This window comes from Fusarium subglutinans (assembly GCF_013396075.1).
Source record: "Fusarium subglutinans strain NRRL 66333 chromosome Unknown NRRL66333_c0000236, whole genome shotgun sequence".
Lineage (NCBI taxonomy): Eukaryota > Fungi > Ascomycota > Sordariomycetes > Hypocreales > Nectriaceae > Fusarium > Fusarium subglutinans.
The window spans coordinates 15,121-42,430 of NW_023502299.1; the positions used below are offsets into that span (position 1 = coordinate 15,121).

Below are 27,310 nucleotides of genomic sequence, written 5' to 3' on the forward strand. Positions count from 1 at the left end.
TTGCACATGTGATCATCGAAATGTGTCAAGAAAAAAAAGTATGTGTAGCCAAGCAATTACTAGAAAGTCGGCAAGAGCGTATATATATATAAAATAAACCATCAGAAACCTCCAACAAGTTCAATAGCCACAAACCTCAGAAATAAACCCTTAGCCTTTTCGCACCTTTCTTCTTCTTTTCACTACTGGAGACTGTCGATCACCCGCTCTTTTCCCAAACCAATGGCGCTAGAGTTCAGCCGTTCTCAACGGTGGCAGGAAATAGTGAGTTCTAACTAAATGAGCACACGCCAATCGAGTCAAAACAGGAGCCAACGAGGTTCAGTCGGGGGCTCAAGGATATACGTCCAGATTCAGGGCCTCGGTTCTCATGCTACATGGGTCCTTGTAACAACAATTCGTCTTGTCTTGCGCCGTCCTAATAATACACAAGTGACTTTTCGATCAGTATCTCCCTCTACTCTCCTTCTCGAACTTCCAAGATGTCTGCCTCGACCTCCTCTTCGTCGTCATCTTCCTCGTCTTGATTGTTGCCATACCCCCCTTCCTCGTCTTCAGGCTCTTCCATGATTGTCTCAGGTAGTCCTCCCTGTTCTGCCTGAAGCTGCTTGATCTTTGTGTTGGTCATCTCAAAGACATATTGACCTAGGTGCTCTACGCCTTCCATTGCTGCCTCGCCCTCCACAGCTCCTAGCTCCTGAGTGACCTCTCTCTGCGTAGGCCAGAGCTCTCCCGTCACCAGCATTAGCTTATCTGGTCTTTGGAGTAATATGTCAAATGCGGGTCGAAGCTCAGGGCATGCTTCAAAAACCTCGCGGCGGCCGAGAATGTACAAGCCAAGTCTTGCTCGAGATAGAGCTACTGTCATGCGTCGCACGTCACGTAAATAGCCTACGCGTGACGTTCGGGTAAGCGACAGAATGATATCTGGAGCAAACATTAGTTTGGAAAGTTGCTACAAAATGTACAACAATTCACTTACAATCGTTCTGCTCTCCCTGGTATTTGTCGACAGTAGCTACCGCCTTAGGCATACCAAAGACGGGGTTTCGGGCGCATCTATGTGAGAGCACATCCTTTACCAGGGCCCGTTGACCAGCGTAAGTTGTAAGAATAGTGATCTTTTCGGCAGGGTAACCCAGGAGGCGCATGTACTGGAAGATGGCCACTGCGTACTCGGCCTCACCGAGGTTCTGGATAAAGTGTGGCGTGGGTTCAGCCTCTCCCCGACCTTTGTAGTCAGGCACGTTGATAAACTGATAGTCAAACTTGAACCCGGCATTGGCCTTGACAAACTCAGCACTTGTCTGCACCTCGGGAAGGTTGCCAAGCTTGGGGTAGCGCCACTGGTAAAGACTTGCGATCGAACCACGAGCACGGCCCTGCTGGTCGAGGGTGACCATAGGAACCCCCAGTCTGACCAGTCTTGAGAATAGTGACTGCTCAAGGTTGGCGTAGTGACGGAATGCCAGACTTTGAACGACCGGTGAATTCTGAAAATGGTCTCCGCACAAAACAACCCTTTGTAGAGGCAATTTACCATTTCGAGGCTTCTGCATCGCGAGTGGCAAAAAGGTCTCGATCTCGGTCACTTGAGCAGCCTCCTCCATAACCACATTGTCGTAATGGAAACCAAGTGATGCGATCTCTCCTCTTCTGATAGCTGCATGCGTTGTCGTCATGGCGACAATGCGCGCCTCGCTGGTGAGCAGATAGTTTGCCTTGTCACGATCTCGTCGGAGGATCTCAAACGGAAGTGCATCAGCCAGCTCCGAGAAAACCTTGGAAATATGCCGGTAGCAGCCTTCTACAGCTTCGAGCACTTGCTCTTTACTACTGTCTGGGTGGAAGATAGGTTGCGGAGCATCTGAAAAGTACGAATGGAAGGGGAATGTTGCCACAATCTCAGCAGCTGTTGATTCCTCGGCGTAAGCGATCTGCTTGAACCTGTTCCATGCTGGAGCGACGTAGACATTATTGAAGTAACCTGCTGTCTCAGCTGAGTTCTCATGAGCTCCAGGGGCGCCAAGGCTAGTTGCTAGTTTCCTCACTTCCAGAAGATAGCGGTCTCGGTTTTCGAGGAACGACTCGACTCGGCCATGCTTACTGAAGTTTCCTTCCGTATCTAGATCCTCTTCGCCGTGTCCGAGACGCAATAAATGTCGCTCGTCGATATCGAGGGCGACGATCTTGGCAAACAGCTGGTTGAGTGCTTGGTTGCTATGAGCAAGAAGAAGCGTTTTCTGCTCGGGATAATTGTGGTAAATGTTGTTGATCACCTGTGTAGCAACATCCGTCTTTCCTGTACCGGGAGGTCCAACAATAACAGTGAGTCCAGGCTGGGTGCCCGAAGTAATAGCTTCAATCTGAGCGGGAGTGAACCGTACCGAGTTGAGCTTAGGGTTATCAACGGGATAAGGGCCGTTGTTGGGGGGTTTATAACTCGATACCTTCAGAGTCTCAATCTCGGCGATAAGTGCGGGATCGGCATCTCGGCGTCTTTTTTTGGAAGGCTTGTTACCTCGAGGCTCCTCTTGCTTCTCGACAGACTCTAGGACGTAGGGCGGCCCAAAGCTACCAGAGACGTCGTCACCTGGGTCAATGATCTTACCAGGGAGACTTTCTGCTAGATGCTGCCAGTCAAGAAAAGTATCCCTAAAGTCGACCTTGCGCTCGCGGTTCGGCAAGTTCTTGTAATGCGCTCCAGCAGGATCCCCATAGCCGAGGAAGACCTCATGAAGCCATTCCGGCAGAGGAACATCCGACAGCACCAGGCTTCGAATGGATTCCAAGACGGGCTTGAAGTTGTTTTCCCTTCTTCCTCTTCTCAGCAGAAGGTTGACTTTGCCATAAACATCAGGCTTGCCAGCCGCCGCCCGCTCAGCATCTCTGCTATAAGCATGTGTGTCCAGCTTGAGTTGGATGCGGCGCTTAGTGTCAAGTTTTCCTGCGCCCTCTCGGACATGGCGGCCTTTATCGTCGGTGATTTGATGGATCTCGGCGGTTCGTACAGTTATCACACCCAGTCGTTCAGACTCTGACAAATTATCTCCTCCGTTGCTGATAGACTTTGCTAGTGTTGGCTCGACTGCAATGAGGAAAACAACATCGTCCTGTCGGAGAGAATCCCACTCTCTTCGGACTCCTTCACCCAAACGTCGAACGTCAAAGGAGACTTCAGCGCGTACCGTGGATGGTTTGTCATCCCCAACAAGCGGAGGGACAACCTCAAGGATGGCTGGCTTTGAGATCGGCATGGCCATCTTTGAGAAACCGGCAAAGTTTGTTTCATCTGATCCCTTGGCCTCTGGGCGTAAACGCCTCAAAGCAGTCTCAATATCCTTTCGGACTCCATAAAAGGACTCGCACCGATACAAAATAAGTGACCGCCACAGAAAGTCACCTATTGAAAGATATTGGAGGTTCAGTTTAGGAAGAGCCATCGGATGTGAGCCGTCATATGTTTCCGCCTGCTGGAAACTGTTGTCGAATATTGTCTCCTCGGTTGGTGTCAGACTCATGTCTCGTGCCGCCTCTTGGAACGTCTTTCTGCGCTCAAAATTAGACAAGAGCACTTCAAGCAACAACTTGCGATCCATTGGTAGTTCCAAGCTCTCGGGATAGGCTATCCGGAAACCAAGTAGGGATACCAGGCTCCGAAGTTCTTCATCTGTCAACGGTTCCAGTAATGCCTGCAGTTCATGCCTTTGGTTAATGGAACCATAGTTCGACAGAGCCAGTACCGTAAGCTTCTCTCTAAAATGTTTCAGAGCAATGCGTTGCAACTTGGCGAGTGACGCACAATGTTTGTCGTACGCCTCTGTTATGCTATACTGGGCGCCTGTCTGGTCATTGATATCAAAGAACGTAAAGTGGGAAAGCAAAGCCTGAAGGTCGCGGAGAAGAGTGTTTTCCACATCATTCAACATCGGTGATAATCGCATGGCGGGAACAACATGAAGATCCTGAACCAAGGTATTGACATATCGTCTGGTTGGAAGCTGGCCCTGGAGATCGATAAGAAACTCAGTGAAACGCTCACAGTAGAGAACTTGGTCTTAAAATAGGTTGTCAGCGGGATGTCGCAGAAGGTCAGGGCCGGCATATTTACTTACCCGCCTTTCTGTTCTCTGTATACAGCAGACTCAAAAAGTCGAGGAGAAGTGTATAAAGCCAAGATCGCTCGAACCGTAGTCGTGCCTTATTGGGCTCATCAGCGGCCTCATATCGCTTGTGCGCAGCCTTCCAGGTTTTTCGTAGATGAGGGAGTTGATCTAGGCTAGCTTCGCGCGATGAGTCGGTGGACAAGTTGTGCCAAATACCGATCGATACAAGAGGGGCACATTCTTTGCGGACGAGAGCGCAGTCGAGACTCTGGAAAGCATATATAAGGAAGCAGAGAAGTTGAGTCCGGAGCGTAACGGATAGTGTTCGATCGAGCATCATCGACAAGAGTCGGCGGAAGAGTGAGGAGAAATCGGCGGGTCGGTCCTCGAAGAGTGCTAACAAAAGTTAGTTGTCGGTCTGACAGCAAGCCATAGGGACTCACTCCATGTCGCAAGATGCTCTCGATGTTTCACGTTTGCGATGAGCGCAATCAACAGGACGTGAAAGTTGGAAGCCTCCTCTGTGTATCCTGGCCATAGATAACTAGGGGAGTTGGGGTCAGTATTCAATGTCTAGTTACTCGTGTTTCTGGCAGCCATACCTCTCTAAAGTCTGCAGGCTCTCAAGAAGCAAAAGAGACTTGTACTGGAAGCCCTCGCGTTCAAGTACATCCCAGATACTTTGTTTGAGAACGTCGTTCTTCACCTTGGGCTTCGCTGGCTTCTTGCCAGCTTTCAACCAATGCTTTCGCGCCAGTTGGACGAATTGATGCTCCTCCTCCTCAACCTCGGCTGGGGTTGGCCGTCCATCGTTGACTTTTTCCTTTGGTTCGTTCTGCTTTTGCGCCTTGGCAGCACCGCTGCCCTTGAGTCGCTTCACTGTAGGCATTGTCGCACTATCGTGTCGTCATGAGCCTATTGAGTAGTTTGCGAAAGGTCGCTCATGGGATGAGGCTGCACAGCCAAGGAGTCGCGTGACCGATGATATTCGAAGGACGAAGCTGAACTTTTGGAGCTTGCACCTTGTACGTCTAAAAGTGACCTGCGCCTCTCAAACAAACCGTCTCCAGAATTTCCTTCAGCCTCGCAGACCCACGCGACGCGCTGACTGGGTCCAGCCACATGCAAAGTAGCTCTAATGAACAGATACTTCGACGCTAACGTAATTTGGGTGATTTGGTAGGTTTTAGTCTGACTGTGTTACTTTAGCGTTGATTCCGCGACGTCTCAGCCTTCTCGCTTTAAACATCTAACTAAAGGTACCTTACCTTACTTACCTACTCCAAGCGCAACAAAGAAAACAGAGCCTCCCTCTTTCTTGCTCATACCAACAAATCATTCCCAGCGTCTACGACATATCCTAGGAACTACCTTGCGATTCGATCTTTGCACCATAGCGCATAAATACGACTATTAGTATCCTCCACTCAATGATAGCCTCAACGATCTTTCATCCACAACGACTACTCTAGTCGTGTATCATGGCAGCGCAAGAGATAGACAATCCAGCTGCACCGGCGATCGCAGCTTTCACGACTCTGCTAGAAGAATTTCTTTCCCAAGCAGAGACCGCCAAACCAACATCAGCGATTGAGCCAGCTTTGCGCAAGTCCGATTTCGACGACCTCTCAGGCCGAGTATCCAGAACCGCGGACGATGTTTCAAGCCCAGCTGCTGAAGGTGCTGCGTCAACGATCGACAAAGGACGACAGTTTGCTATAATAGAAACTGCGGCTCGTAACATATTCAGTCACCTCATTGTAAACCCCGACTCTCCCGTGCGATCCGCGCCTTGCGCTGACCAAAATAGGCGACAACCACCATCGATTCTCCCGACTATGTCAAGGTGTGGAACCTCCTCGACATCCTGTCGATTCTTTCTGACGATGGACAATGTGATCCCGCGCTCTTGTTCTGGCTAGCAGAGGAACTGCTGGACAGCCAAACCATAGCTGGCTGTCGTAAGATCTTTGATTTCCTCGAGTCGAGAAGAGAACGAATCACAGCAAACCATTTCAAGCAAAAGCAATTGATCATTCTTCGAACATGCAACGAATTGCTACGCCGACTATCTCGCGCAGAAGATACTGCTTTTTGCGGTCGCGTTTTCATCTTCATGTTCCAAAGCTTTCCTTTGGGCGACAAGAGTTCTGTGAACCTACGAGGCGAATACCATGTCGAGAATGCCACGACCTACGAGGTGACGCGGGCAGAGGACGAATCTAAGATGGCTTTGGATGAGCCAGAGGAGCAACTAAAGGAGCAAACAGAGTCAAAGTCCACACCCAAGTCAGCCGACGCCAAAAAGGCAGAAAAAGAGAAGCCCCTGTCGACAGACGAGCTTTATCCAATATTCTGGTCCCTTCAGGAATACTTCAGTCAGCCCAAAAAGCTTTTTGAGACTACCAATCTGTCGTCCTTCAAAGAGGGTTTAGCAGCCACAATGCAAGTCTTTCAAACAGTGCACAACGATTCAAGACGAAGCCTCAAACGAAAACGAGAGAGTGGAGAAGAAGATGAGAGTTCTAACACATTCAACCCCAAATATCTCACTAGTAAAGACTTATTCGACCTGGAGGTAATGTCTCACAGCTCATTCTGACTCGAGTTTAAGCTAACAACAATACAGATTAGTGATTTGTCTTTCCGTCGCCATATTCTTGTGCAAGCTCTCATCATCATGGATTTCCTCATCTCACTATCCACCCAAGCACGGGAGCGACTTACGGAAGCTCTCCCCGCCAATACCAGCGTAAATAAGGCTGTCATGTACAGTGATCAAGTCCTGAGTGACGAAGACGTAAGTATTTCAGGAACTACGACCACATCAGAGAGCGCTTCAGCTAACCCCTTTCCAGGCTGAATGGGCTAGTGACATGAAAAAGACTATTGCAGACTACCTCCGTCAGGGTGCTGATGGTCCATACTTTTATCGAATGGTAGAAACCGTGCTGGCTAGAGACAAGAACTGGGTTCGCTGGAAGATTGAAGGCTGTCACCCCATCAAGCGAGACCCAGTCTCGCCGGCGTCGTTTCTTGAGGCAAAGGCCAACGTTCAGAAAATGGCTACCAGCAAGCGGCTAAGGTCCGTCCCTATGGGCTCTGTCTCCTTGGACTTTCTCAGGGAGGAGGATGAAGAAGCAGCAATGAGCCGACTCAAAGCTAAGGAGCGCTATGAGCTACCAGAGCTCGACACATTCAAACGTAAAATTGCTGACGACGATTTTGAGATCGATATGCCAACAAATGGCCAAACCAAAGCCGCTGCTATCGCTGGCAAGGCCAGCAAGAGCTGGAGAGCACTAAGAATCGCAGCGCGCTCAAAGCTTGCCGCCCTCGACAAGATAGAAGATCCCAAGAAGATTAATATCGTGTTCGAGGAGCTTACAGAAGTGGATGATATCGAGGACACTTCTGAGCCCATGGCAAATGAAGAAGACATGCCCTCCAACCGAGAACCTGTCATCATCTCTGGCATTACAGGCGTGGGCAAGTCAACCATTATCAGAAAACTCATGGAAGAGCGAAAGGGCGTGTTCGCTCCCGTTGTCCGCCATACCACACGAGAGCCAGTTGAGGGTGAGGTCAACGGCAAAAGTTTACACTTTGTCAAGCAACAAGAGTTCAACCAGCTACGAGATGGAGACCGCTTGATAGAATCAGGTACTCGGGACGGCGTCGATTACGGAACCAGTTTCAAGGCGATCGAGGCTATTTCAGAGAGTGGCAAAGTGCCAATCATCGAACTAGATCTTGAGGTAAGTCCAACAAGCATTAGAAATACGTACTTTACTGACATGTAACATATCAGGCTGCCCAATATGCCAAAGATATGGACTTTCAGGCACGCTATGTGCTCATTACGACATCCTACCCCGAACTTCTCAAGCAACGCCTCGAGGCTTCGGGCAAAGAAGAATCTGCCATTCAAGATATCTTGAAGAAACTTCCTACAGAGCTCGAGTCGAGTAAAGTCGACCAGCTGTTTGACACATCAATTGTCGACGATGATGATGTTGAAGCAGTCAAGACAATTGGGAATTACGTTTATGGGAAAAGTGAGGGCAGGCAGGACTTCAGTGAGGACGCAGCTATGGAGGACGAGGAGGAAGATACCACCAAGATCGCCGAAGCAAAGGAGGCCACGATGACAGATGCATAATACTGAAAGATAAAGCATGTCGAAATAATCGTGTGAACTATCTGTACTTGTAGACCAATCTCAGGTGAACTAGTTAGCAATGGGCAAAGTGATATTCCTATATTTAGTGCGAGCTAGGTAGGGTGGTCATCAACCACAAGCATTTCACTGTCTCTTACACTGTCAAAGAGGCAGAGCACATAAGAAACATCAGTTTTCGGGCAAAAGACCAACAATGTAATTAAAACTATATGAGCATCCAAGAGCACAGACTTCGCTGGGCTGTCAACAAGGTGAATGCAACAATGCACCACAGAAGCCTACCAGCAAAACACACAAGACACGAAGCAAATCAAGTATCACGCGGGAAGAAAGACTACATAAACAGGATTTTACTCCTCGTCAGAAGACTCCTCCGAATCAGCCTCAGCAAGCCAGGTCAGGAAAGGCTCAGCAGCCTTGCGAACCTTCTTGGAGGTGGAAATGTCAGTGTACTTCTTGCTAGCCTTGGATCCCCATTTGGTCACGACCTCCTCGCTGATCAGGTCATAGTGGTAGTAGAGCTGGAGAATCTTGACGATAGACTGGAACATCTCGGGGTGGTCAGCGGCCAGAGTACCAACAAGACGTTCGGTTCCACCAAGCAGAGCCTTCTCGTGACGTTCAGAGGTAACAAACTGTAGCACGTTAGTATGTGGATGCTTCGTTAAAACCAGAATTCAGCATACCTGCTTAAGCATGCTAGCACGCTTGGGAATTTGGGCAACAATGTTCTTGTCAAAGATGGTTTGGACAAGAACAAGAACACTGCGATGCTTGCCTTCAATACCAAGCTCCTTGGCTTTGACGTAGATGTCAATTGATTCGACCTTGTCAACGCTGCCCTTCTCATCGGCCTGGGACTGAATCCAGTCGCCAAGCTCATCGTAGATGGTGGGGCCACCCTCGCCTTCTTCATCATCATCATCGCCAATACTGAGTTTCTGCTTGAACTCGCCGGGGAGAGAGGCCTGACGGGCCTTGACGGCTTCCTCGCTCATGTCAACAGCCCATTCATGCTCCTTGACTTCGTTCTCCTGAGCGGCTTCGGCGGCCTCTGCCGCAACCTTTTGGAACTCGTCGTCACTGCCAACGTCCTCGTCACCGTTCTCGTTTGAGCCGTTCTCGGATGCCTCATCGCTGCCAGCACCATTCTGACCGTTGGTGCCGTTGGCAGCATTGCCATTCTGTCGAGCCTTCTTGGCAGCCCTGCGCTCGGCCTTGTCCTTCTTGCCCTTTTTGGGCTGGTTCTTGAGGATGAAGCCACTGAGCTTCAGGCGGATGTCGACGTCAGTACGTTGACCGCAGGCCTTGCAATCAAGCAGGATACGATCATCCTTGATGACAACATCGGTCTCGGGGTTCTTGCATTTCTTGCAGAGGACAAACTTGTTGATGAACCCATCGAGGTGATCCTGAAGCTTGGGGGCATCATGAGCACCGTTGATAATCCAACGGTCGTCTTTGGGATCAATGTTGGTCTGAGCACCAAGCTCGAAACCAAAGTACTTAATGACATAAGAACCAGGACGGGCGAGAGAGGCAGCAACGCTGCTCAGGTTGACGACGACGGTCTTGATACCGTTTCCTTTACCTTCAATCTTGGTCTGCAGACGTTCCATCTTGTAACGATAGAAAGCATCGCTGACATCGCGACGAACGTTGACGAGAGCCATGGTGGCGGTATTGAGTAATTACTGTCTGAAAGATAGAGTTGACAGGGCAAGGCAGGTGAGCGAGGCTAGTGGTTGATAGAGCCGTGAGATGACGAGGATGTCATGTATAGACTTGGTAGCAGAAGATGACTTGAGGATGGGCGGAGCAAGGAAGGTTTCAGTGCTCTGGGTGATTTTTGATTGACATGTGGCAGACCGGATGTATGATCGGATGCTGGTGGTGATGCATAGACGACAATGGTGTCTCTAGATTTCAACCGTCGGAACTGATGTCGGGGCTACAAGGCTTTCGCGGTATGCGAAATAACTGCAGCTTGAAGAGGTGTCTGAAGACGGAGAGCTGGTCGTGCTGATACATAAACAGCAGTGTGGTTCGGCGGAGATATGTGTTCGGGAGGTCCGATTTCGTAGGGAGCAAGCGAAGACCGGCGAAGATGGTACTCCAAGACCAACAACACTACACTATTAACGATGCGAAGTTCGTGAGCCAGGTAACAGTGGCGGGGAAGTCAGGTAGGCGATGCGCGCTGCGACTGGAAGAGTCAACAGGCAAGTATGGGAGTGAATGCGCTTGGCGCGATGAGTTCAGGGGCGCTCGGTTGGGCTGAGATAAGATTTGCTGTCTCGATGAGATGCAGAGTGTGATGTTGAGGAGGAGAAGAAGAGAAAATGTGCAAAAGAGGAGCAACCAGGTGAGTTAAGAAGGAAGGAGGGAGGGGCGACGTTAGGGCCGACCGGGATTTTTTGTTTTTTTTTGGAAGGCTCGGAAGGGACGCTAAAGAATGGGGCAAGCGGCAAAAAAAACCTGACACAACCTCAGATTCATCAGAGGAACCAATACCTTTGATGTTGTGATCAAAACTGTCAGAGAATGGCCCAAGGATTAGTAGTGACAGTACTGTTTGAGACTCCTTTTTGATACTGTGTTGCCAACAAAGAAGTTACAGAGACTGTTTTCCCCCCAATGCTTTGAAACACTTAATACCTTCCTCAGGTAATAAGAAAAGTTTAACTAAAATGTGAGTGTCCGAGGTTCCAGGTTTGATTCTAAGTGACGAGGTAGATGATCATTCACTGTACTTTCAGCGCCTCACCCTGTTCGTAGGGCTCATCCCAGGTACCTTAGTAGTGATCCACTCCACTGTTACATACACAGGGCAGCTTGCTTCGCCAGATGGGGGAGCCTCCTGTAAGTCTGTCCCGGGCGCCTCATGCTTAACTGCCAAGCCCTTCTAATGTTGAATTTTCCTCACACTGTACACGTGCAAGCCAGGTAGGTAGTGAACGTAACCTGACGCACTTGCACCTCATCGATTTATTTGATGGATTGGGTGGTTGCCTTTTTCACGTTGTGATTTCGGGGATGCAGCCGGAGAATGACAAATACGACATCGGTGTATTCGGATTTCAAAGCCACAAACTCCAACCAACGAATGCAATCACGATCTATTGGTTGTTTGAGGTGGTTTTTGATTGTGAGTTTCTCTTACATAGACGATAGAACTACCTCAGGTGGGGTTTTTTGAGCTTTTGATATCCCCTATCGCCGAGTTGCTGATCCCATCCTTGAACCCATGGCAGTTGCACTGTATTGATGAGGCAGTCCTTGTGTGTGTGTGTGTGTGTGCTAGGCGCGATTCTGATGCCTGATCAAGCTCCCGTCTCCTTGGTAGTGCTCATCAACTCATCTGAACAATACAGTTCAGCCCTTTACAGGCACGAATTTGAGGAGGCATCGCTTTCCGAGAGGTCGTGAGGAGATCAGTTGATCGTCCATCGCCATAGATTCACTCTTCATTGAATCATCTGGCTCAGTTTCGTACCGTGAATACACGTCTCGCAGCAGGGTCTTCATCTCCGCCATGGCAAGGCTGCAGCGCGTGTTAATATCTTCCATCTTTACACTCAGCAGAGCTACTCACTGTTTCCCGATGCATCCTCTTCCTCCACTGGAGAAGGCCCATTGGTGTCTTCGTCGGTCGGCATCTCCTTGGGCTTCCAACCACCTTTCAGGGTAGAACTTGTCCGGCTCGGGGAAGACATGATCGTTGATTCGGTGAACCGAAAGGGCCTGGCAACTGACCACTGTCTTCTGGGGTAAGGAGAAACCATCAATGACACGGCCGCCGTGGGGAACGTATCGAGGTAATGACATTGGAATAGCGGGGAAACATCTCAGTCCCTCGTTCAGGACAGCATCTAGCATGGGCAACTCGTCAAAGTTGGCGTCAGGCTTGCTTCGAAACTCTTCTCGCAGAAGTCGTTGATACTTTATCGATCGGGGCAGTGAAAGTTCCCACATCAAGAAGCAGAGAACATCGCCGGTCGTATCGATGCCAGCGGCCATATGATCGAGACACTCGGCAGCCATGTCAATAGTGCCAAGGACGCTGTCCTTCTCCTTAAGCCGGTTCAAAACGGTGAAATCTGCTGCGCCATCTTCTTTGGCGTTCTCAATGACAAAGTTGTCGGCCAGAGGAATCAGTCGAGGTTTGGCAAAGCTAGTCAGAATGCTGGATCCAAGACGGTGAAGAATCGGGCTATAGTACTGGACGAGACGGTCTGAGTTCTCTTGTGAGCTCCAAATCGTGATCCTTTGCATACGAGAGCTTACTTTGAAGACTGTCATCGGCAGCAACTTGATGCATCATTTCTTCGTCGTCCTTGTTTTGCAGGCAGTTGCTTCCATACGGGTGGAACAGCTGGTGCGTAACGCAATCACAAGCATATGCGTGCAGCGCTGGTGTGGTCAGCTGTGTCGTTCTCCTCGACCGGCTCTGCTCCTTGTGGTCAGAACTAACCTCTCTATCTCAGTTTGTTAGCATACCCCAGAAAGAAAGAACACTCTACTTACAAATACGTCCGCCGTCTTGTCGGGTGAGTCAGCACAACGCTCAACAAACCTCTTGGAGCGTTCTTGTATCCCGGCCAGGGGGGCTTGCTTCATTACGTTGCTGTTGGCATATCTATCGCCAATCATCCTCCGTCGTTTCGCATGCTGGAAGAGGGTCAACTTGACTAAACATCACGGCTCCTGATCTGAACTTACATCGCCTTTGACCAGTGTTGAGAACATTGTTCTGTAAGGCATAGTCAGAACCAGCATCCCACTCCTATAATGTGAGTTCTTACCGTTTGCCGTAGACTTGGAAGAGGTCATAAAACTCGGTCTTGTCGTATCCGCTTCCACCGGAACCATAAATCTCTTTGAGAGCATTAATCGAAGTGAAGGAGACCTCATTGGGTGCGATCCTGACGACTGGGCCATATTTTTTATGAAGCTCGTGAATATATACGGTACGGTTGGCATTGAGTTCGTGCCATTTCAGTACAAGTGAGGTGAAGTTGGAAACCAAGGGACCGGGAACCTTTGCCGTGGCCGAAGTCAGGCGGATAATGAGATGAGTGACAACAAGGAGAGCAGCAGCTCCAAGCATGAAGCTTGGTGATAGTGTCAACATTGTAGCAACGTTGATATGCTTGAACTTGGCTAATTGATAGATGCTTCTCTCACTTCATGAAGGGAAAGAGGGAGAGTTGGAGCCAACCATTGACCGGCTTGGTTGAGGTTCTTATCAAGAGGCATCTGAGATAGACGCGCTCCGATATGGCTCCAACTTGTCGGGTCCAAGCCCGAATTGCCTACTTCGTGTGGGGGGGGGGATTGCTGCGTAACCGAGAGATAAGTTGATCCATAACCAGTCACGCCCTTTCATCTTCTCTCTATTACATATCCGTATCTAGTTGTCGCTTCTTTGTCCCCTGTTGAGTAAGGTCTTCTCCACATTCTGGGGGTTCCCACGTCCACCTGCTTTTAGATCAATGACAACATCCACATCTATGAATCGTGACTTGAAAAACATGTTAATTTCTAGACCCTTTCAACATATGGCATAGCAATTTATATAGTACAGCTTGCCCACGATTCGTCCAATTGCTCATGCATGCCATTCGTTCTCACCTACTGCATATACATCCATACAAACAGCCAATGTTGAAAATTCCCCATGTCCAAACCCCAACCCCAACCCCGGTATTCATGCATATGACTCGACGCCCTATTTCATGTCATGAAGTTCAAACTACCGACTTCCAGACCTCTCACCCCTGCAAATCCCCGCATTCATGTTATCCAGACAGCTGATTGATAGCGGGGCAGAGATATGATGTCCGTATAACTTCATAGCTCCGGCTTCTTATCACCGCCAGGTTTCTGATGATTACCTCCCCCGAGCATGCCAGATATCCAACTCAGGCCCGGAATCTGCATGGGAGCCACAGGAGGATATTCCTTGCTGCCGATCTTGGTTTTGGGAGTACAAGTACACCATTCAGCCTGTGGCACTCCGTCGAAGACTTGTTGAACGTGGTTACCGCACCCACGCCAGGACTTCTTCGCTATATAGGCTTCAATTAATATCTCACAATCTCAATTGGTGTGGAGTAATGACAGAACTCACAGCATGTTGGGCAAGTCGCACCAAAGCACATGAAGGCAAGTTGTTTTCGTTTAGATGGGATAGTAAATGGCTACCTAATTGTCAGACCACCTACGAGCAGGTGAAGTCAGGTATTGCTGGTGTGAATGTTCGAAGCGAATGAGTTCTTTTAGGACTTTGAGGTATCTCCCGAAGGTTTACGTAGATTTATATCAATATCCTCGGACTTATTACGTAGGTTGGAAGCCGAATTATAACATATGAAGGCCATGGTCGCTGAATTAATTAATCGCCGGCTTGTAATGACGGTTCTCCCTGCAAGCTTACCCTAGACATGGGCACTGGATGAAGGTTTTTGGGCCAGGGTTGTTCAACCTGAGGTACTAGTAAAAGACGACAATGTACTACTAGGCGATGTGTTTGCTTCAATTTCATAGCCCATAAGTGGTCCCCATTCATCACACATTATTCACTTGGAATGTGCCTTTTATAAATGTCTTCTCATCCGTATTCCAGTATTACAACCACAACATTTGGGTGTCAGCCTCAAGTCAGCTAGCTGGACCGTTTGTTAATTTGTATGGTAAGCTGAAAAGAGGAGTGCTGTCCAAGTCATAGTAGCTCATCAGAACAGAGCGACTTCAGAGGTTGACCTCAGCCACCGGTCAGATCTAACTTGTCGTGAGAAACATAAGTTAACCAAGTCCTCGTGCTGCCACACTTGACACTGGAGCAACACACACCCCTGTATGACAACAAGCTTATGAGTTACTATTCATAGTATCAAATTGCCAGGGTACGCACGGCTTGTGGGATGCACCGAGATTCAAAATTATAAGTTAAAGATGACCACTTAAAAAGACTGGATTGTAGAGCTTTCATGTGAAGCAACGAATGTTACTTCATACAAGACGAATCAATGATAGAAAATATTGAATACCCACAGAGATCTTTGTAGCGACATGATTGCGTTGGACTACATCAACCATTAGCAAAACAACTGGCAATATGCAGCATCGTCTTTCAACCGCAGGATCACATATTGGAACCCAACCCGTAGACACAGCCTCCTTTGAACAGAATCCAGTGTCCACAAGGCCAGTCTGGCCAGCCTGCTCCGCTCAAGAAACAAGGACCTACCGAGACAACATCCGACAAGGCTGATGAACCGCAGGTGAGAGGTGACCAAAGCTTGAAGTACTACGTAGCTCTCATAGGAGGGCTTATTGCTGACCTGTACAGGAAGCTTGGAAGTGGATGAACCCGACCTGTCTCGAGGTGGAAAGACTCGATCAACGCGATGCTGACCGTCCAAAGGTTGTAGTGCATATCGGCTATGCTAGTGGACACAGTAACTGTTGGTACTTCCGTATACGGCATCCATATTCCAGGATATGTGACCTGCAGTAGAGGAGATTGGCAGATTTACATGGAACGTGCTAATAACGCTGCTCGAGGTCTTGGCTAATATCCGATTGACTCAACTGAAGTTGTCTTGTGCATGGTCCTATGGATGCTAAGAGGTAACAAACCATCCGTTTAAAAATCATCCGTCTTGGGTAGCATGCTGTAACTTTCCGTTTCGCGATCCAGTTCAGGGTCTTATTAGTCACAAAATCTAGGCCTGCCTATCACCATATGAATGCAATGCCACAGGGTATACTCCGTAGTCAGTCGAGGCTGTGCTTTCAACGTAGGTACGCCGTACCTAGGTAGTAGTTAGACCTTGTCTTAATTCGGGTCGATGGATAGCAGCCGGCGCGCAATTGATCAAGTCAATAACTCGGAATACAACCCAAAGACATATTAGCGAGTGGTATTGTATCCGCCTTATCACCCCTCTACTACCCAATCTTTCTAGGGATCTAGGGATGTTTGGTGTCCACGAGGTCTCCTTAGGTAGCAGGCCTCAGGGAGCAAGAAAACATAAGACTCTAGAATAGGATGCTTAAATAAACTTAGTGGAGAGTGCCCTAAGCTTAGGCTGAAGTTGCCTAAGTATTTTTGTCATTTAGAATCAAGGTCCTGAGTTTTCTTTCCTCCCCTAGGCAGGGTAGCAAGTAAGGCGCTGAACATCCACTAACTGCGGCCTATCCATGGCAGCGGGTTCAGCACGGGCGCCCACCTACCTGGGTACCCACTAGAGGTAGACACAGGCAGAACGGGATAGCTCAATCAGCTTGCGTCGTGTCCCGTCCCGTCCGATCGGGGCCCTCCATTGCTGCTTGCTGCTATAGGTAGGTGGCTCAAAGAAGTACATTGCTTTGATGCTGCCCCGATTTCGATAGGTAGTGACCTAGGGACTTTATTAGAGGTTACAGGATTTGACTTACCTCACCTAGGTACCTACCTAGGTACTTACCTTAGCTGGCATTGGACTCTCTCTCATCTGCGTCCCATAACTTCCGCCTGTTCCATTCTCTCCGACCTCACCTCAACAACACTCGCTGTGCGCGATTACCTCCTTCGAACTCCCTCCTCATCTGCCGTCCGCAACGACAATCGCAATCGCAGTATGAGGAACTTCCTCGGCAAGCACAGCAACCGGTCATCGCATGCGCTCAGCGAGCCGCGAAACTCGTCCAAGACGCCTGCGACTTCAACCCCGACGAACAACAGCCAGACTCCGACAAGCGGTAGTGCTGCGACTCCTCAAGCGGCAGGCCACCAGCGTCAACCAAGCCACCAGCCTCAGCAGCTCCAACAACAACAACAGCAACAGCAGGATCAACACTACCAAGTTCAGCAGCACCAGCAACTCCTTGACGAGGCAGACTCAGCCTCCCAAGGCGCCCACTTCGGCCACTCGCACTCGGACGGTGCCAATGCCACCGCTGCCAGTGCTAATGCGAGCGCCAACAATCCTTCCAGCATAAACCCCCATTCAGCCTTGTCCTCGTCCCATAACACCGCCTTCAGCTCGAGCGAGTCCTTTGATTCACAACAGCCGCCTCCCCCCTCTCACTACCTGCAGAATCAACAGCCGCCGTTACATCTCCAACATCCCCAGCAGCAGCCTCAAGGTTCCCTACCGTTACTGCCCTCCCCCTCCTCCGCCTCTGCTGGCGCCCCTCCCCCGCCGCATCTCTATAGCTCGCCATCAGCCGCCAGTAGCACAACCGGTGCTAACATTAACCAACATCCTCCTTCCTTACAGCAGCAGCAGAGTTCCAACCTTTCTAACGTCGCATTTGATCCTCATCGGCCGCAGACCGAATTTAACGACGCTAGCCTGGGCCGTTCGCAGAGTATCCGTTATAGCGCTGCGACGCCTTATAACCTCCAGACCTCATCCGTAGAGGACCTGAATCGTTACGGCCAAATTCCACCTCAGCAGCTACAACAACAGCAGCAGCAGCAGCAGCAGCAGGCACAAGCACAAGCCCAAGCCCAAGCCCAAGCCCAAGCCCAAGCACAAACACAAGCACAACAGCAAACAGCTCCTGCTGAGAAGCGTTCGACTCGTAAATTGATTAAGGGCATATTTTCTGGGTCCAATCGTGGGGCGTCTGACGGCCAGCACCACCATAGCATAAGCATCGGCCACAATAACAACCAATCCTACGATAATACTGGCGGCCTTGCACGTCGGCCTTCCAAGCGGGTAAGCAATCCACCGCCTTTCTCTTCTGAATCGTTCCCTGCTTTTCTTGTTCCACTCCCTCCCAGTTGTGAGCTGGAACACCCAATCTTCCTATCTTGTTTGTTCACTTGTCTCTTCCCCTCTCTCAGCACAGCCCAACACCCCGATCTCACTCCCAATTTCACTCCGCCTTCCTCTCTGCTCTACCTGTCACTCGGCAAAGCACTCGGCCAGCCACAGTCGTCAAAGCCCAGTCCAGAACGACCCAATCTCCTTTCATCGTCTCTAGCCCAAGCCCAAGCCCCAGTCGTCAATTCTGGCTACTGTGCCGTGCCATTGGCTTTAGCCGCCCTTGCCGCGTCCGCCAGCTCAAGCTGAGCTCCTCAGCAGGTCCAGCAGCTCCCCAACTGTCAACGTTCCTCTTTACCCCAGCTTTCGTCTCGGCAGGGCCTCGAAGATATCCATGAACACTATACCGCGCATCAATCTAACCTGCCATCACCTTCACAGACTTCACGAATTTCGCTCCACAACACCATCCGCCAAGTTTCTGGTGAGGTAGACCAACAACAACATCAGCAGCAGCAGCAGCCGCCTTACGAGGACGCCGCCGCCTATCACCAGAACCAAAGCCAGGCCCCGCTACAGCAGCAGCCGCAGACCCACGTTCAGGTACACACGGAGGACCAACAACCACAAAGCGCTTACGAGACCAACGTCTACGATCAGCAACAATCACCTCCACAGCATTCGCCTTCGCAACAGCCTTATCAGTTCCCAAACGCTCAACAGCAAGGCAACTATCACCAGGGTGGTAATCAAGGTGGAGATCTACGATCAGTTCCCGCACACTTGGGCCCCAGCGCACAGTTTCAGAACCCTGAAACAGTCTCTCAGTTCTCGCATGAATCGCCTATCGCCGACTCGGACCAGCGTTCGGCCAAACTGCAATCAGCAACCAACTCTCCCGCTGTGAACCACGCCCTGTATATACAGAATCAAGGTTCAACCCCGAGCCTCCCTCCTGCTCAACAGACAACCATTCAGCCGCAGCAACCCGGTATGGCACCACCGACCGGAGGACCTCCATCCGCGCGCCGTCCCGACTCCGATGTCCCCGGTGGCCCGCCCCCCACTTACCGTCCCGCCAACTCTATGAACAACATGAACCCACTACCTCCTGTGCCGCCACAGTCGGCCAGCCAGTCACCGGCCTACCGTAGCGATCGCCCATCTCCCTATGAGGGCCAACCCGTGGATCAAGGAAGGGACAGCCCCCAACCAGTATCTGCAGTTCCCGCTGAGGCTGGCGAAAATGACAAATCTTTTAAGGACCTGTGTAAGTACAGACCAGAAGAATCTCTGCCTAGGCTCAGTGAGCACAGCATACTGATTGTTTACAGTAACTAAATACAAGAACGTCAAGAGACTCTACTTTGATGGTAAGGGGCAGATTGAGGCCCTCAATGGTCAAATCGTGCATCTCCAGAATGCAGTCGCCAACCAGCGCATGTCGCAATCGCGTACCGCTCTCGACGACAGTGAATACTCGACACGATTCAACCGACTGAATGGTGCCATCAACAACCTCTCGTTCAACATTCGAAAAGATTGGCGGTGCGTGCCGCAATGGCTTGACAAGTATGTCAGCACAGAAGCGCTCAAGACAGGAAAGGCTGAGATGACAGCTATTGGACGCGCTGTGATCTCACGTTGGATCATGGAGGAGGTATTCAACAAGTGTTTCCATCCTGGATTAGATGCACAGCTGAGCCAATCTCTCAAGGAGATTGAGCTGGGCATTCGAAGCAACACGCATACTTTGACTAGCCAGGAAGAGTTCGAAGCCCTGACGAACAAGATCGTGAGCTGGCGGATGACATCATTGGACGGTTTGCACCGACAGCTCAACTCAGCAGCTGCGAACGATAATCGCAATGCATTTATCGCCAAGTCAACGGCATCCCTGACAAGCTGTCTTTACCAGTTCCTTTGCAGCCCACCACCACCTGGCGTGGATGGTAGCGCATCGATGATCGTGGAGCTTGCGGTGGGCATTGCAGCCAACCTTCCCCTGGAGAGTCGGGATGTGGCCATTACCTACCCGTTGCCTGGAGAGATTGTCCAGCCGCATGTGATGGAAGTTGAGAAGGCTGCCTTGCCAGTCTTGGAGGCTCAGAAGGGAGAGGGAGAGAGCGACGATAAGGATGGCGACGATGAAAAGAGCGGTAAAGCTAAGACTGGTACGTTGAATAATGCAGCCCCGCCCGAGAGCGGGGAGGGTAGCGATGCTTCAAAGAGCGCAAGGAAGGATGCTGACAAGGACACTTTTGTAGCGGCCCTGCCGAAGGACTCGAACAGGGTGCGATTCGCAGGATTCATGGCGTTGGAAGTACGAGGGAGACAAGTTCTGATGAAGGCGCCTGTCTGGACTCTGTGAAGACAAGTACTTTGAGTGTTGATAAGTCTATTACGATGAAGCTCAAGGAAACGAGCAGTTAGCGCCATGTGTTGGGTGAAATGGCGAGGCGACAGTAGATATCCGAGGGCCCGAGAGTTGACTGAGGGTTTAAGGGGTTGTGGCAACATGATACCGAACAGGGCAAGATGGGACAAAGGATCACGAACGGCATGACGATGGCTTTTTTTATTTTTCCCTTAAAAAAGGGATACTGGATGCGGACCCTTATTTTGTTCTTTGTAAATACATGTTACCATGAGACGAGCAGTTCATGATGCGACAAGGATTTCCTTTGGCATCTGGCTGCATATACAAATTTCAGTTTAGAGTCATAAAAAGGCTCCGAATCACGTTATCTGAGTATAGGTAATGAAGGTGCCTGACCTGGAGTAGGATGGATGATACCCGTATAATCACCTACCGTATTTGGACTTGATGCAAGATGAGTCGAAGGGTCCAAGCTACTACCTGGTAACTAAGGCCCTACCTCCAACCTTAGTAGCTTACCTAGGGCTGAAGTCTATAAGGCTCATACTGTAAGATCCTGGCGATAGAGTACCTAGCTTCTGGAAGATGGTACTCAAAATGGACGGTCAAGGAGTCATTCCCCTCAAAAGAGTCATCCCACAGTAACAAATATCCATATACCTAGGTAGGTACCTTGTTGATTTATTAAGCAGGGTCCTTTTCACCTTACCCGCTGAATCCATAGTGGCGAGGTTGTCCTTAGCAATTTGCTTCAAGTGAGTCATCAGGCTCATTACTGTTTTCAGACGTGCTCAGGGGGGTGCTGAGAGCAAATTTAGCGACGACCCAAGGTAACTTTTAGTTGCTGACTGCCTGAGCTCCACTGTCTGTCTGATTCAGAAACCGCATTACATAAATAACGGCGAGAGCCCCCTCCCCTCTCCCACCCCGCTTCAAGAAAAGAAGAAGAAGAAGGAGGGGCAAGAAAACAAAACCAACCAGACCAGGAAAAAAAAACCTACGACGAGCATCCACTTTGCGATAACTTCAATCTTCAATCTTCAATCTTCAACTACACCAAACCTCCAAAATTCTAGACTCTACTGCGACTTGCACGTTCCAGACCACTACAGCAATCATGGCCGTCCGCGCTCAATTCGAGAACTCCAATGAGTATGTCATCTTCGTTGTCTTTTCTTCTGGTGATTGAAGCTCAGCTCCCTGTGCCTCAAGCACCCCGCCCCCGCCTTTCTTATGCGGCGCACATGGATGATATGCCTTGTGTATAATGTGTATGAGATTGAAATATCAGAACTTGATGCTAACCTGAAATCTTCAGGGTCGGTGTCTTTTCCACCTTGACCAACTCTTACGCCCTCGTGGCTCTCGGCGCCAGTGAGAACTTCTACAGGTAAAGTCCTCTCCTCTCGCCTATCTTGACTACGAGTTTCGTGCTGACATGTTGCAGTGTCTTTGAAGCCGAACTCCAAGATATCATTCCTACTGTGCGAACCACAATCGCTGGTACCCGTATCATTGGCCGTATGACCGCTGGCAACCGAAAGGGGCTTCTCGTTCCCACAACCACAACCGACCAGGAGCTGCAGCACTTGAGAAACTCACTTCCCGATGCAGTCCGCATCCAGCGTATCGAGGAGCGCTTGTCAGCTCTCGGAAACGTCATCGTCACAAACGATCACATCGCTCTTGTGCACCCTGATTTGGAACGTGAAACAGAAGAGATCATTGCAGATGTCCTCGGCGTGGAAGTATTCCGTCAGACTGTCGCAGACAATGTCCTGGTGGGCAGCTACATGAGCCTGTCAAACCAGGGCGGTCTTGTGCATCCCAAGACTCCTATCCAAGATCAGGACGAATTGTCCAGCTTGCTTCAGGTTCCTCTCGTCGCCGGTAGTGTCAACCGTGGTTCTAACGTTGTTGGCGCTGGAATGGTCGTCAACGACTGGCTCGCCGTGACTGGTCTCGACACAACTGCCACTGAACTCAGCGTTATCGAGAGTGTGTTCCGCCTCGGCGAGGGTCAGGGTCCCAGCAACATCAACACGAGCATGAAGGACACCATGGTCGAGTCTTTCTACTAACTTTGGCCTGATTTGTGGTTCTGTTTCTCACATTCATACATACATACACATTACTTATGGGGCTTTGCTGTCACGTTACTCGTCCAGTAATTGATTGGACGAGCGATAACCATCGTCGCGACAAGACGAACGAACTTTTAACTTATACGGGGCCTGGTGTTTGGAAACTTGCATGATTTTGCGGTGCGATTGATATCAGGAATAAAGTATTCATGATCATGATCATCGAATGATAAATACTCTTACAGGGACGGCTCTCGGCCATCCCTCTCACACAGATGGAAAAGGATATGTGGTTCCAAGGCCAGAGGAGGGATAGGCCTGCTCATCTACACGACCCATCTGATCTGATCTGATCTGCTTGGGTTGTGGGATTGCTGTTGCAGCAGAGTATACAGAAGTACCTGACAATGGATGAGGTTAGTAGTTGAGGGGATCCATTACATCTCAAGAGCTTGACGCCTTGCTAGAACCAATTTACAGTACCTGTTAATCAGCCAACCCTATCAAGTCCACCAGTAACGCCTGTCTGTCTGTCTGCCTACCTACCTATATATGACTAGTCTTTGTATTTCAAGGTAGTTAAGATATGAGTTTTAAACTTAAGAAGTGTCTGTCTGTAAGAACTTTAGTTCTTGATTCTGCCCCACCACTGAAACTACCTACCTTAGGTCTTCAGAGAGAATTCGTGACATGTTTGATAGATTCTGAACACCCCGACTCGGCGTATATGAACATTTGGTACATACCTACTGTACCTAAGGTAGCTACTTACTTAGGTACCCGAATCTACCCGTATTAGACATCTCATAGTCTAAACGTTTGAGAAGGTGCAGGCAAGGTAGTACCTACCTAGCACCTGAAGAATTACCCCAATTTCACCGCCTGCTTCTTTTGGACATTTCCTCGATAACCCCACCACAAAATATACCATCATTGTCATTGTCACTGTTAATGTTAATGTCAATCGATCAAAAGATTCTGAATAGCTTCATTCCTTTCGAAGCCCAAAGCAAGTCTTCCACAATGTCCTCAAATGAAAATCCCCAGAACCTTGAGCCGTCAAAGCTTGGCACAAAACAATAGTACCATCTCCCTTCGTCTCTGCCTCTTAAACTGCAGACTAACACTCTGCCCCAAACAGCTGGGATGACCTTTACACGAATGAGATAACAAATCACGCCGCTGATCCCTCCGACATAGGAACTGTTTGGTTTGACGATTCAGATGCTGAAGCAAAGATCCTCGAGTTCCTAGACGGTCTGCTTGACCCCTCCAACCCAGACTCGCCTGTCCTCTCCCACGATACCACCACCTTTCTCGACCTTGGCTGCGGTAACGGTTCTCTTCTCTTCTCCCTTCGCCAACAGGATTGGTCTGCACGAGCTCTTGGCGTGGACTACAGCCCCCAAAGCATTGCACTCGCACGACAAATTACCACCACAAAAGACGACCTTGAGAAGCCTGTCGAATTCGAAGAGTGGGATCTTATAGCTGGATCATACAGCCCTGTCCTCAACGGCGAGCAGGCCGAGGGCTGGGATGTGGTACTGGACAAGGGCACCTTCGATGCCATCTCTCTAAGTGACGAGGAAGATGCCCAAGGACGACGGCTATGTGAATGTTATCGAGAGCGAGTGCTACCCCTTGTTCGAAAGGGTGGCATCTTCTTGGTGACAAGCTGCAACTGGACTGAGACGGAGTTGAGAGGCTGGTTCGAAAAGACCAGCGAAGAAGGGTTCCAAGTCGTTGGCAGAGTTGAATATCGTTCCTTCAGCTTTGGAGGCCACAAAGGCCAAACAATCAGCACTCTCTGCTTCCGCAGGGTATAAAAGATATAGTTGATACAGTGCAATTTGAAGAACAAAAAAAATGATACCCGTCATCACTCTGTGCTGGCTCCAGCACATACTCTAAACAGTCAATATCATTCACCTCTGAGAGCCCTTGCTGTATCATACAATGGTATTTGGACTCGTGTCAATGCTTGGACTATCCCTCTTGGACTCCTCCCCATTTTCGTGATCCCAATGCTTCATCTGAGTTCATCTCCTTACCCCTTTCAGAGGCTCCGCATCAAGCTTTTGTTTATCGCATCTTTTGCAGAACATCCCCCTTTGTCACCTTGACTCAACTCAGCGCAGCAATGTCCAGCTCCAACTAGTAGCTTCTAATATGCAAGGTACGACTTCTGTTTGTCTTTCTCTCTCTCTGTAGCGATATGGACGGGACAAAACAAAAAGCAGACAAAATCTGTCTCGACAATGATTATTGCTTCATTACGTCTCTCATCTATGGCGATGTATTCATAGGCTCCCCGCCAGCAATGGGTCCCGAGATCTCGGCAGCTGCTGTCGTCGCAAAATATCGCACGTCCACGTCGTCGTCCTTTTGCAACTTCTCCAGGTTAGGAACAACTCGTTGTTGGATCAGCTCCGAGCCCCGAGGCGACGGTGTGATCTCACTGCCCTGCTTCTCCAGATCATACAGGGTACCCTCGTCTGGCAGACGTCGAAGCACATTGATGAGAACGCGGTATGTCTTGGCCACGTTGAAACGGATGTTGGGGATATCGTCAGTGACCAGCTTGTCGAGCATGGGGAGGATCGACTTAGCAATCACATCCATGCTCACAACGCTCGCCAATGTCTGCAAAAGAGTCAGTCTGGGCTCACAGTTTCAGGCAGGGGCGATAATCACCGAGATAGCAAAGCAAGTGGTCATCCTGTAAAGGTAGTTAGGGTGGTTACCCATAGCCATAACCTTGGGGATGATAGCCTCGCTGGCCCACTCAACACCAAAGACCTCGGTGAGCTTCTTCAAGTTGTGAGTAGCGGCTTCACGGATAGAGAAAACGGTATCTCCCAGCCAGCCCATGCACAAATTGCTGAGCTTCTCATCGAAGAATTGAACGCCCAGTTGACTGGCGAGGAGAGGGATGTACTCGATAATCGCAAGTCTCACTCGCCATTGCTTATCCTCGGCGAGTTGTACAATTGCGGGAAGAAGTGACTGTGAGAGGAGGTCGATGCCAATGACTGCATTACGTCAGCTTCACACCATACATGATGAGTTGTGTGACTGACCTTGGTTCACGAGCTCAAGCTTGGAGATGATGTGCAGCCTAACCTCCGGGAACTCGTCCTTGAGCATCTGAAGGAACATGGGGAGAAGGTGGTCGATAGTTCTGAGAGGGAAATTAGAATCGAGGCCCTGTTGGCAAAGACTGACTGACGTACTCTTGCTTTCCAAGGATAGGAGCCAGGCCGCTGATCTGGGTACCAAGCGCAGCACGGACATGTTGGGATGTATCCGAGACAAGATCCTCAATGCTGCCCATGATGTCGTTGAGGAGCACGTTACGATCCACAAGAGCACAGAAGCCGGGAATCTGGCCAGCAATAGCGGTTCGTACCTCAGCCTCGTTGTCCTTGAGAAGTTTTACGAATGCGGGAACGAGGTCTCTAGAAACAACCTCCTCGTCTACCGCCTTAGCAATCTGTAAAAATTAGCACCAGTAAGGAACATAAGGAGTGACAGGTGCCGTGAACCTTCTCAAACCGATCCGCGATCATGTATCGGACTCTCCAACTCTTGTCCTCTATCAAATTGCGTAGAGCTGTCAACAACACACCATGGCTGGCCTGTTGCTCCTTGGGAACGGCTTCGGCAATAGAGATGAGAACCTCGACTGTGAGTAATCGGACGCTATCCTGATCATCTTGCGCGAGGTGTTGGAAGAGGGGTATCATTTCGTCGACAACGATGGTGGCGGGCATCTCCTTGACAAACTTGGCGAGATTGGTGGCAGCCTGGCGACGGACCATGGGTGTCTCATCGTGAACCAGCAGGCCAAACTGCTGGCGCAGCTGCTCTTGGACAGGCGGGGAGACTTTGTTGTAAGGAGTTGTGAAGAGGCCGCATCCCGAGACCTTTGATGTGAACCAATCGGCCTTGGCGAGGCGAATTGTGAGGGGAATGAAATATTCCTCGACTTGTTGAGAAGAGAGCTCGGTGCAGATCTTGTTCAGGGACTCGACGGCCTGCATTGACAGTCAGCGTCAGGAGGGGCGATTGAAGAAAACGGGCTGTTGGTTTACCTTGTCGCGAACGACGGGCTCCTCAATAGAAGCGAGGTTCTCGAGGGGAGACAGCAGAACGTGACCCCACTGGGAACCGCCGACATACTCGACAAAGCCGCCAAGCTCCTCGCTCAGGGCAACAAGAACCTCATCTTCATCTTCCACGGATTCTGCATAACATCAAGGTTAGGAGACGTCTTTGGTTTTAGAGCGCATACTGGTAAGCGGGAGAGCTAATCGAAGACTGACCGTCGAGGAAGGGGATAAGCTCCTCACGGGTTCGTTCAGCGCCGAGAGCGAGAGCAATGGTCGAGAGACGGTGGATGGCGTTGAGACGGAGCAAAACATCATCGTGCTGGAAAGGAATCGAGAGTCAGTAATGAACGTGTAGTTGTTCGCTTCTTGGCGATAAGACAACCATGCAGGAAGGGGAAGCGTTGGGATGGAGCGTGGCGTCACCGCCAAAGCTAGCATACCTTCAGCTCGTCAATAAGGACGGCGATGGGGTACAGCTCATCGCCAGAGTTGGGCGCGTCAGCCATGGCGAGCGGGGCGGTAAGATCGCAGATTTATCAAGAAAATGAGTGGCAGCGTCCGAGATGAGTCGAGATGATCGTTAGGAGGGAGGGAGAGGAAGGTTGGCGGTTGCGGGTGGATCGCGTGTGGTAGTGGTAGTGGTAGTGGCAGCGGTAGTGGTGCTGCTGCTGTGTTGTG

The 27,310-nt window shown here is 50.0% G+C and overlaps 8 protein-coding genes across 8 annotated transcripts; 4 read left to right on the forward strand and 4 right to left on the reverse strand.

Moving 5' to 3' along the window:
* Positions 1-457: 457 nt before the first annotated feature.
* On the reverse strand, positions 458-4,995 carry FSUBG_11821 (NAM7-nonsense-mediated mRNA decay; the record flags this gene model as incomplete). Its single annotated transcript, XM_036676545.1, has 5 exons — positions 458-927; positions 983-4,057; positions 4,116-4,502; positions 4,550-4,650; positions 4,709-4,995. The coding sequence occupies 5 exons, from the start codon at positions 4,993-4,995 to the stop codon at positions 458-460; spliced, it is 4,320 nt and encodes a 1,439-aa protein (XP_036532688.1).
* A 592-nt stretch (positions 4,996-5,587) lies between these two features.
* FSUBG_11822 (nuclear matrix p84) lies at positions 5,588-8,268 on the forward strand (the record flags this gene model as incomplete). The annotated part of the gene is made up of 5 exons (XM_036676546.1): positions 5,588-5,866; positions 5,917-6,684; positions 6,736-6,906; positions 6,965-7,864; positions 7,918-8,268. 5 exons carry the CDS (start codon positions 5,588-5,590, stop codon positions 8,266-8,268), a joined length of 2,469 nt encoding a protein of 822 aa, XP_036532689.1.
* A 371-nt stretch (positions 8,269-8,639) lies between these two features.
* FSUBG_11823 (translation initiation factor 5) lies at positions 8,640-9,962 on the reverse strand (the record flags this gene model as incomplete). Its single annotated transcript, XM_036676547.1, has 2 exons — positions 8,640-8,924; positions 8,976-9,962. 2 exons carry the CDS (start codon positions 9,960-9,962, stop codon positions 8,640-8,642), a joined length of 1,272 nt encoding a protein of 423 aa, XP_036532690.1.
* Positions 9,963-11,664: 1,702 nt separating this feature from the next.
* FSUBG_11824 (benzoate 4-monooxygenase cytochrome P450) lies at positions 11,665-13,423 on the reverse strand (the record flags this gene model as incomplete). The annotated part of the gene is made up of 6 exons (XM_036676548.1): positions 11,665-11,833; positions 11,885-12,524; positions 12,577-12,763; positions 12,817-12,960; positions 13,012-13,042; positions 13,095-13,423. The coding sequence occupies 6 exons, from the start codon at positions 13,421-13,423 to the stop codon at positions 11,665-11,667; spliced, it is 1,500 nt and encodes a 499-aa protein (XP_036532691.1).
* Positions 13,424-16,916: 3,493 nt separating this feature from the next.
* On the forward strand, positions 16,917-20,424 carry FSUBG_11825 (uncharacterized protein; the record flags this gene model as incomplete). Its single annotated transcript, XM_036676549.1, has 3 exons — positions 16,917-18,005; positions 18,495-19,323; positions 19,388-20,424. 3 exons carry the CDS (start codon positions 16,917-16,919, stop codon positions 20,422-20,424), a joined length of 2,955 nt encoding a protein of 984 aa, XP_036532692.1.
* A 1,126-nt stretch (positions 20,425-21,550) lies between these two features.
* Positions 21,551-22,514, forward strand: FSUBG_11826 (eukaryotic translation initiation factor 6; the record flags this gene model as incomplete). The annotated part of the gene is made up of 3 exons (XM_036676550.1): positions 21,551-21,585; positions 21,752-21,823; positions 21,881-22,514. 3 exons carry the CDS (start codon positions 21,551-21,553, stop codon positions 22,512-22,514), a joined length of 741 nt encoding a protein of 246 aa, XP_036532693.1.
* Positions 22,515-23,540: 1,026 nt separating this feature from the next.
* FSUBG_11827 (s-adenosylmethionine-dependent methyltransferase) lies at positions 23,541-24,346 on the forward strand (the record flags this gene model as incomplete). Its single annotated transcript, XM_036676551.1, has 2 exons — positions 23,541-23,599; positions 23,659-24,346. The coding sequence occupies 2 exons, from the start codon at positions 23,541-23,543 to the stop codon at positions 24,344-24,346; spliced, it is 747 nt and encodes a 248-aa protein (XP_036532694.1).
* A 460-nt stretch (positions 24,347-24,806) lies between these two features.
* On the reverse strand, positions 24,807-27,138 carry FSUBG_11828 (phosphatase PP2A regulatory subunit A; the record flags this gene model as incomplete). Its single annotated transcript, XM_036676552.1, has 8 exons — positions 24,807-25,163; positions 25,215-25,552; positions 25,601-25,701; positions 25,754-26,013; positions 26,066-26,557; positions 26,615-26,766; positions 26,846-26,951; positions 27,073-27,138. The coding sequence occupies 8 exons, from the start codon at positions 27,136-27,138 to the stop codon at positions 24,807-24,809; spliced, it is 1,872 nt and encodes a 623-aa protein (XP_036532695.1).
* Positions 27,139-27,310: the final 172 nt, after the last annotated feature.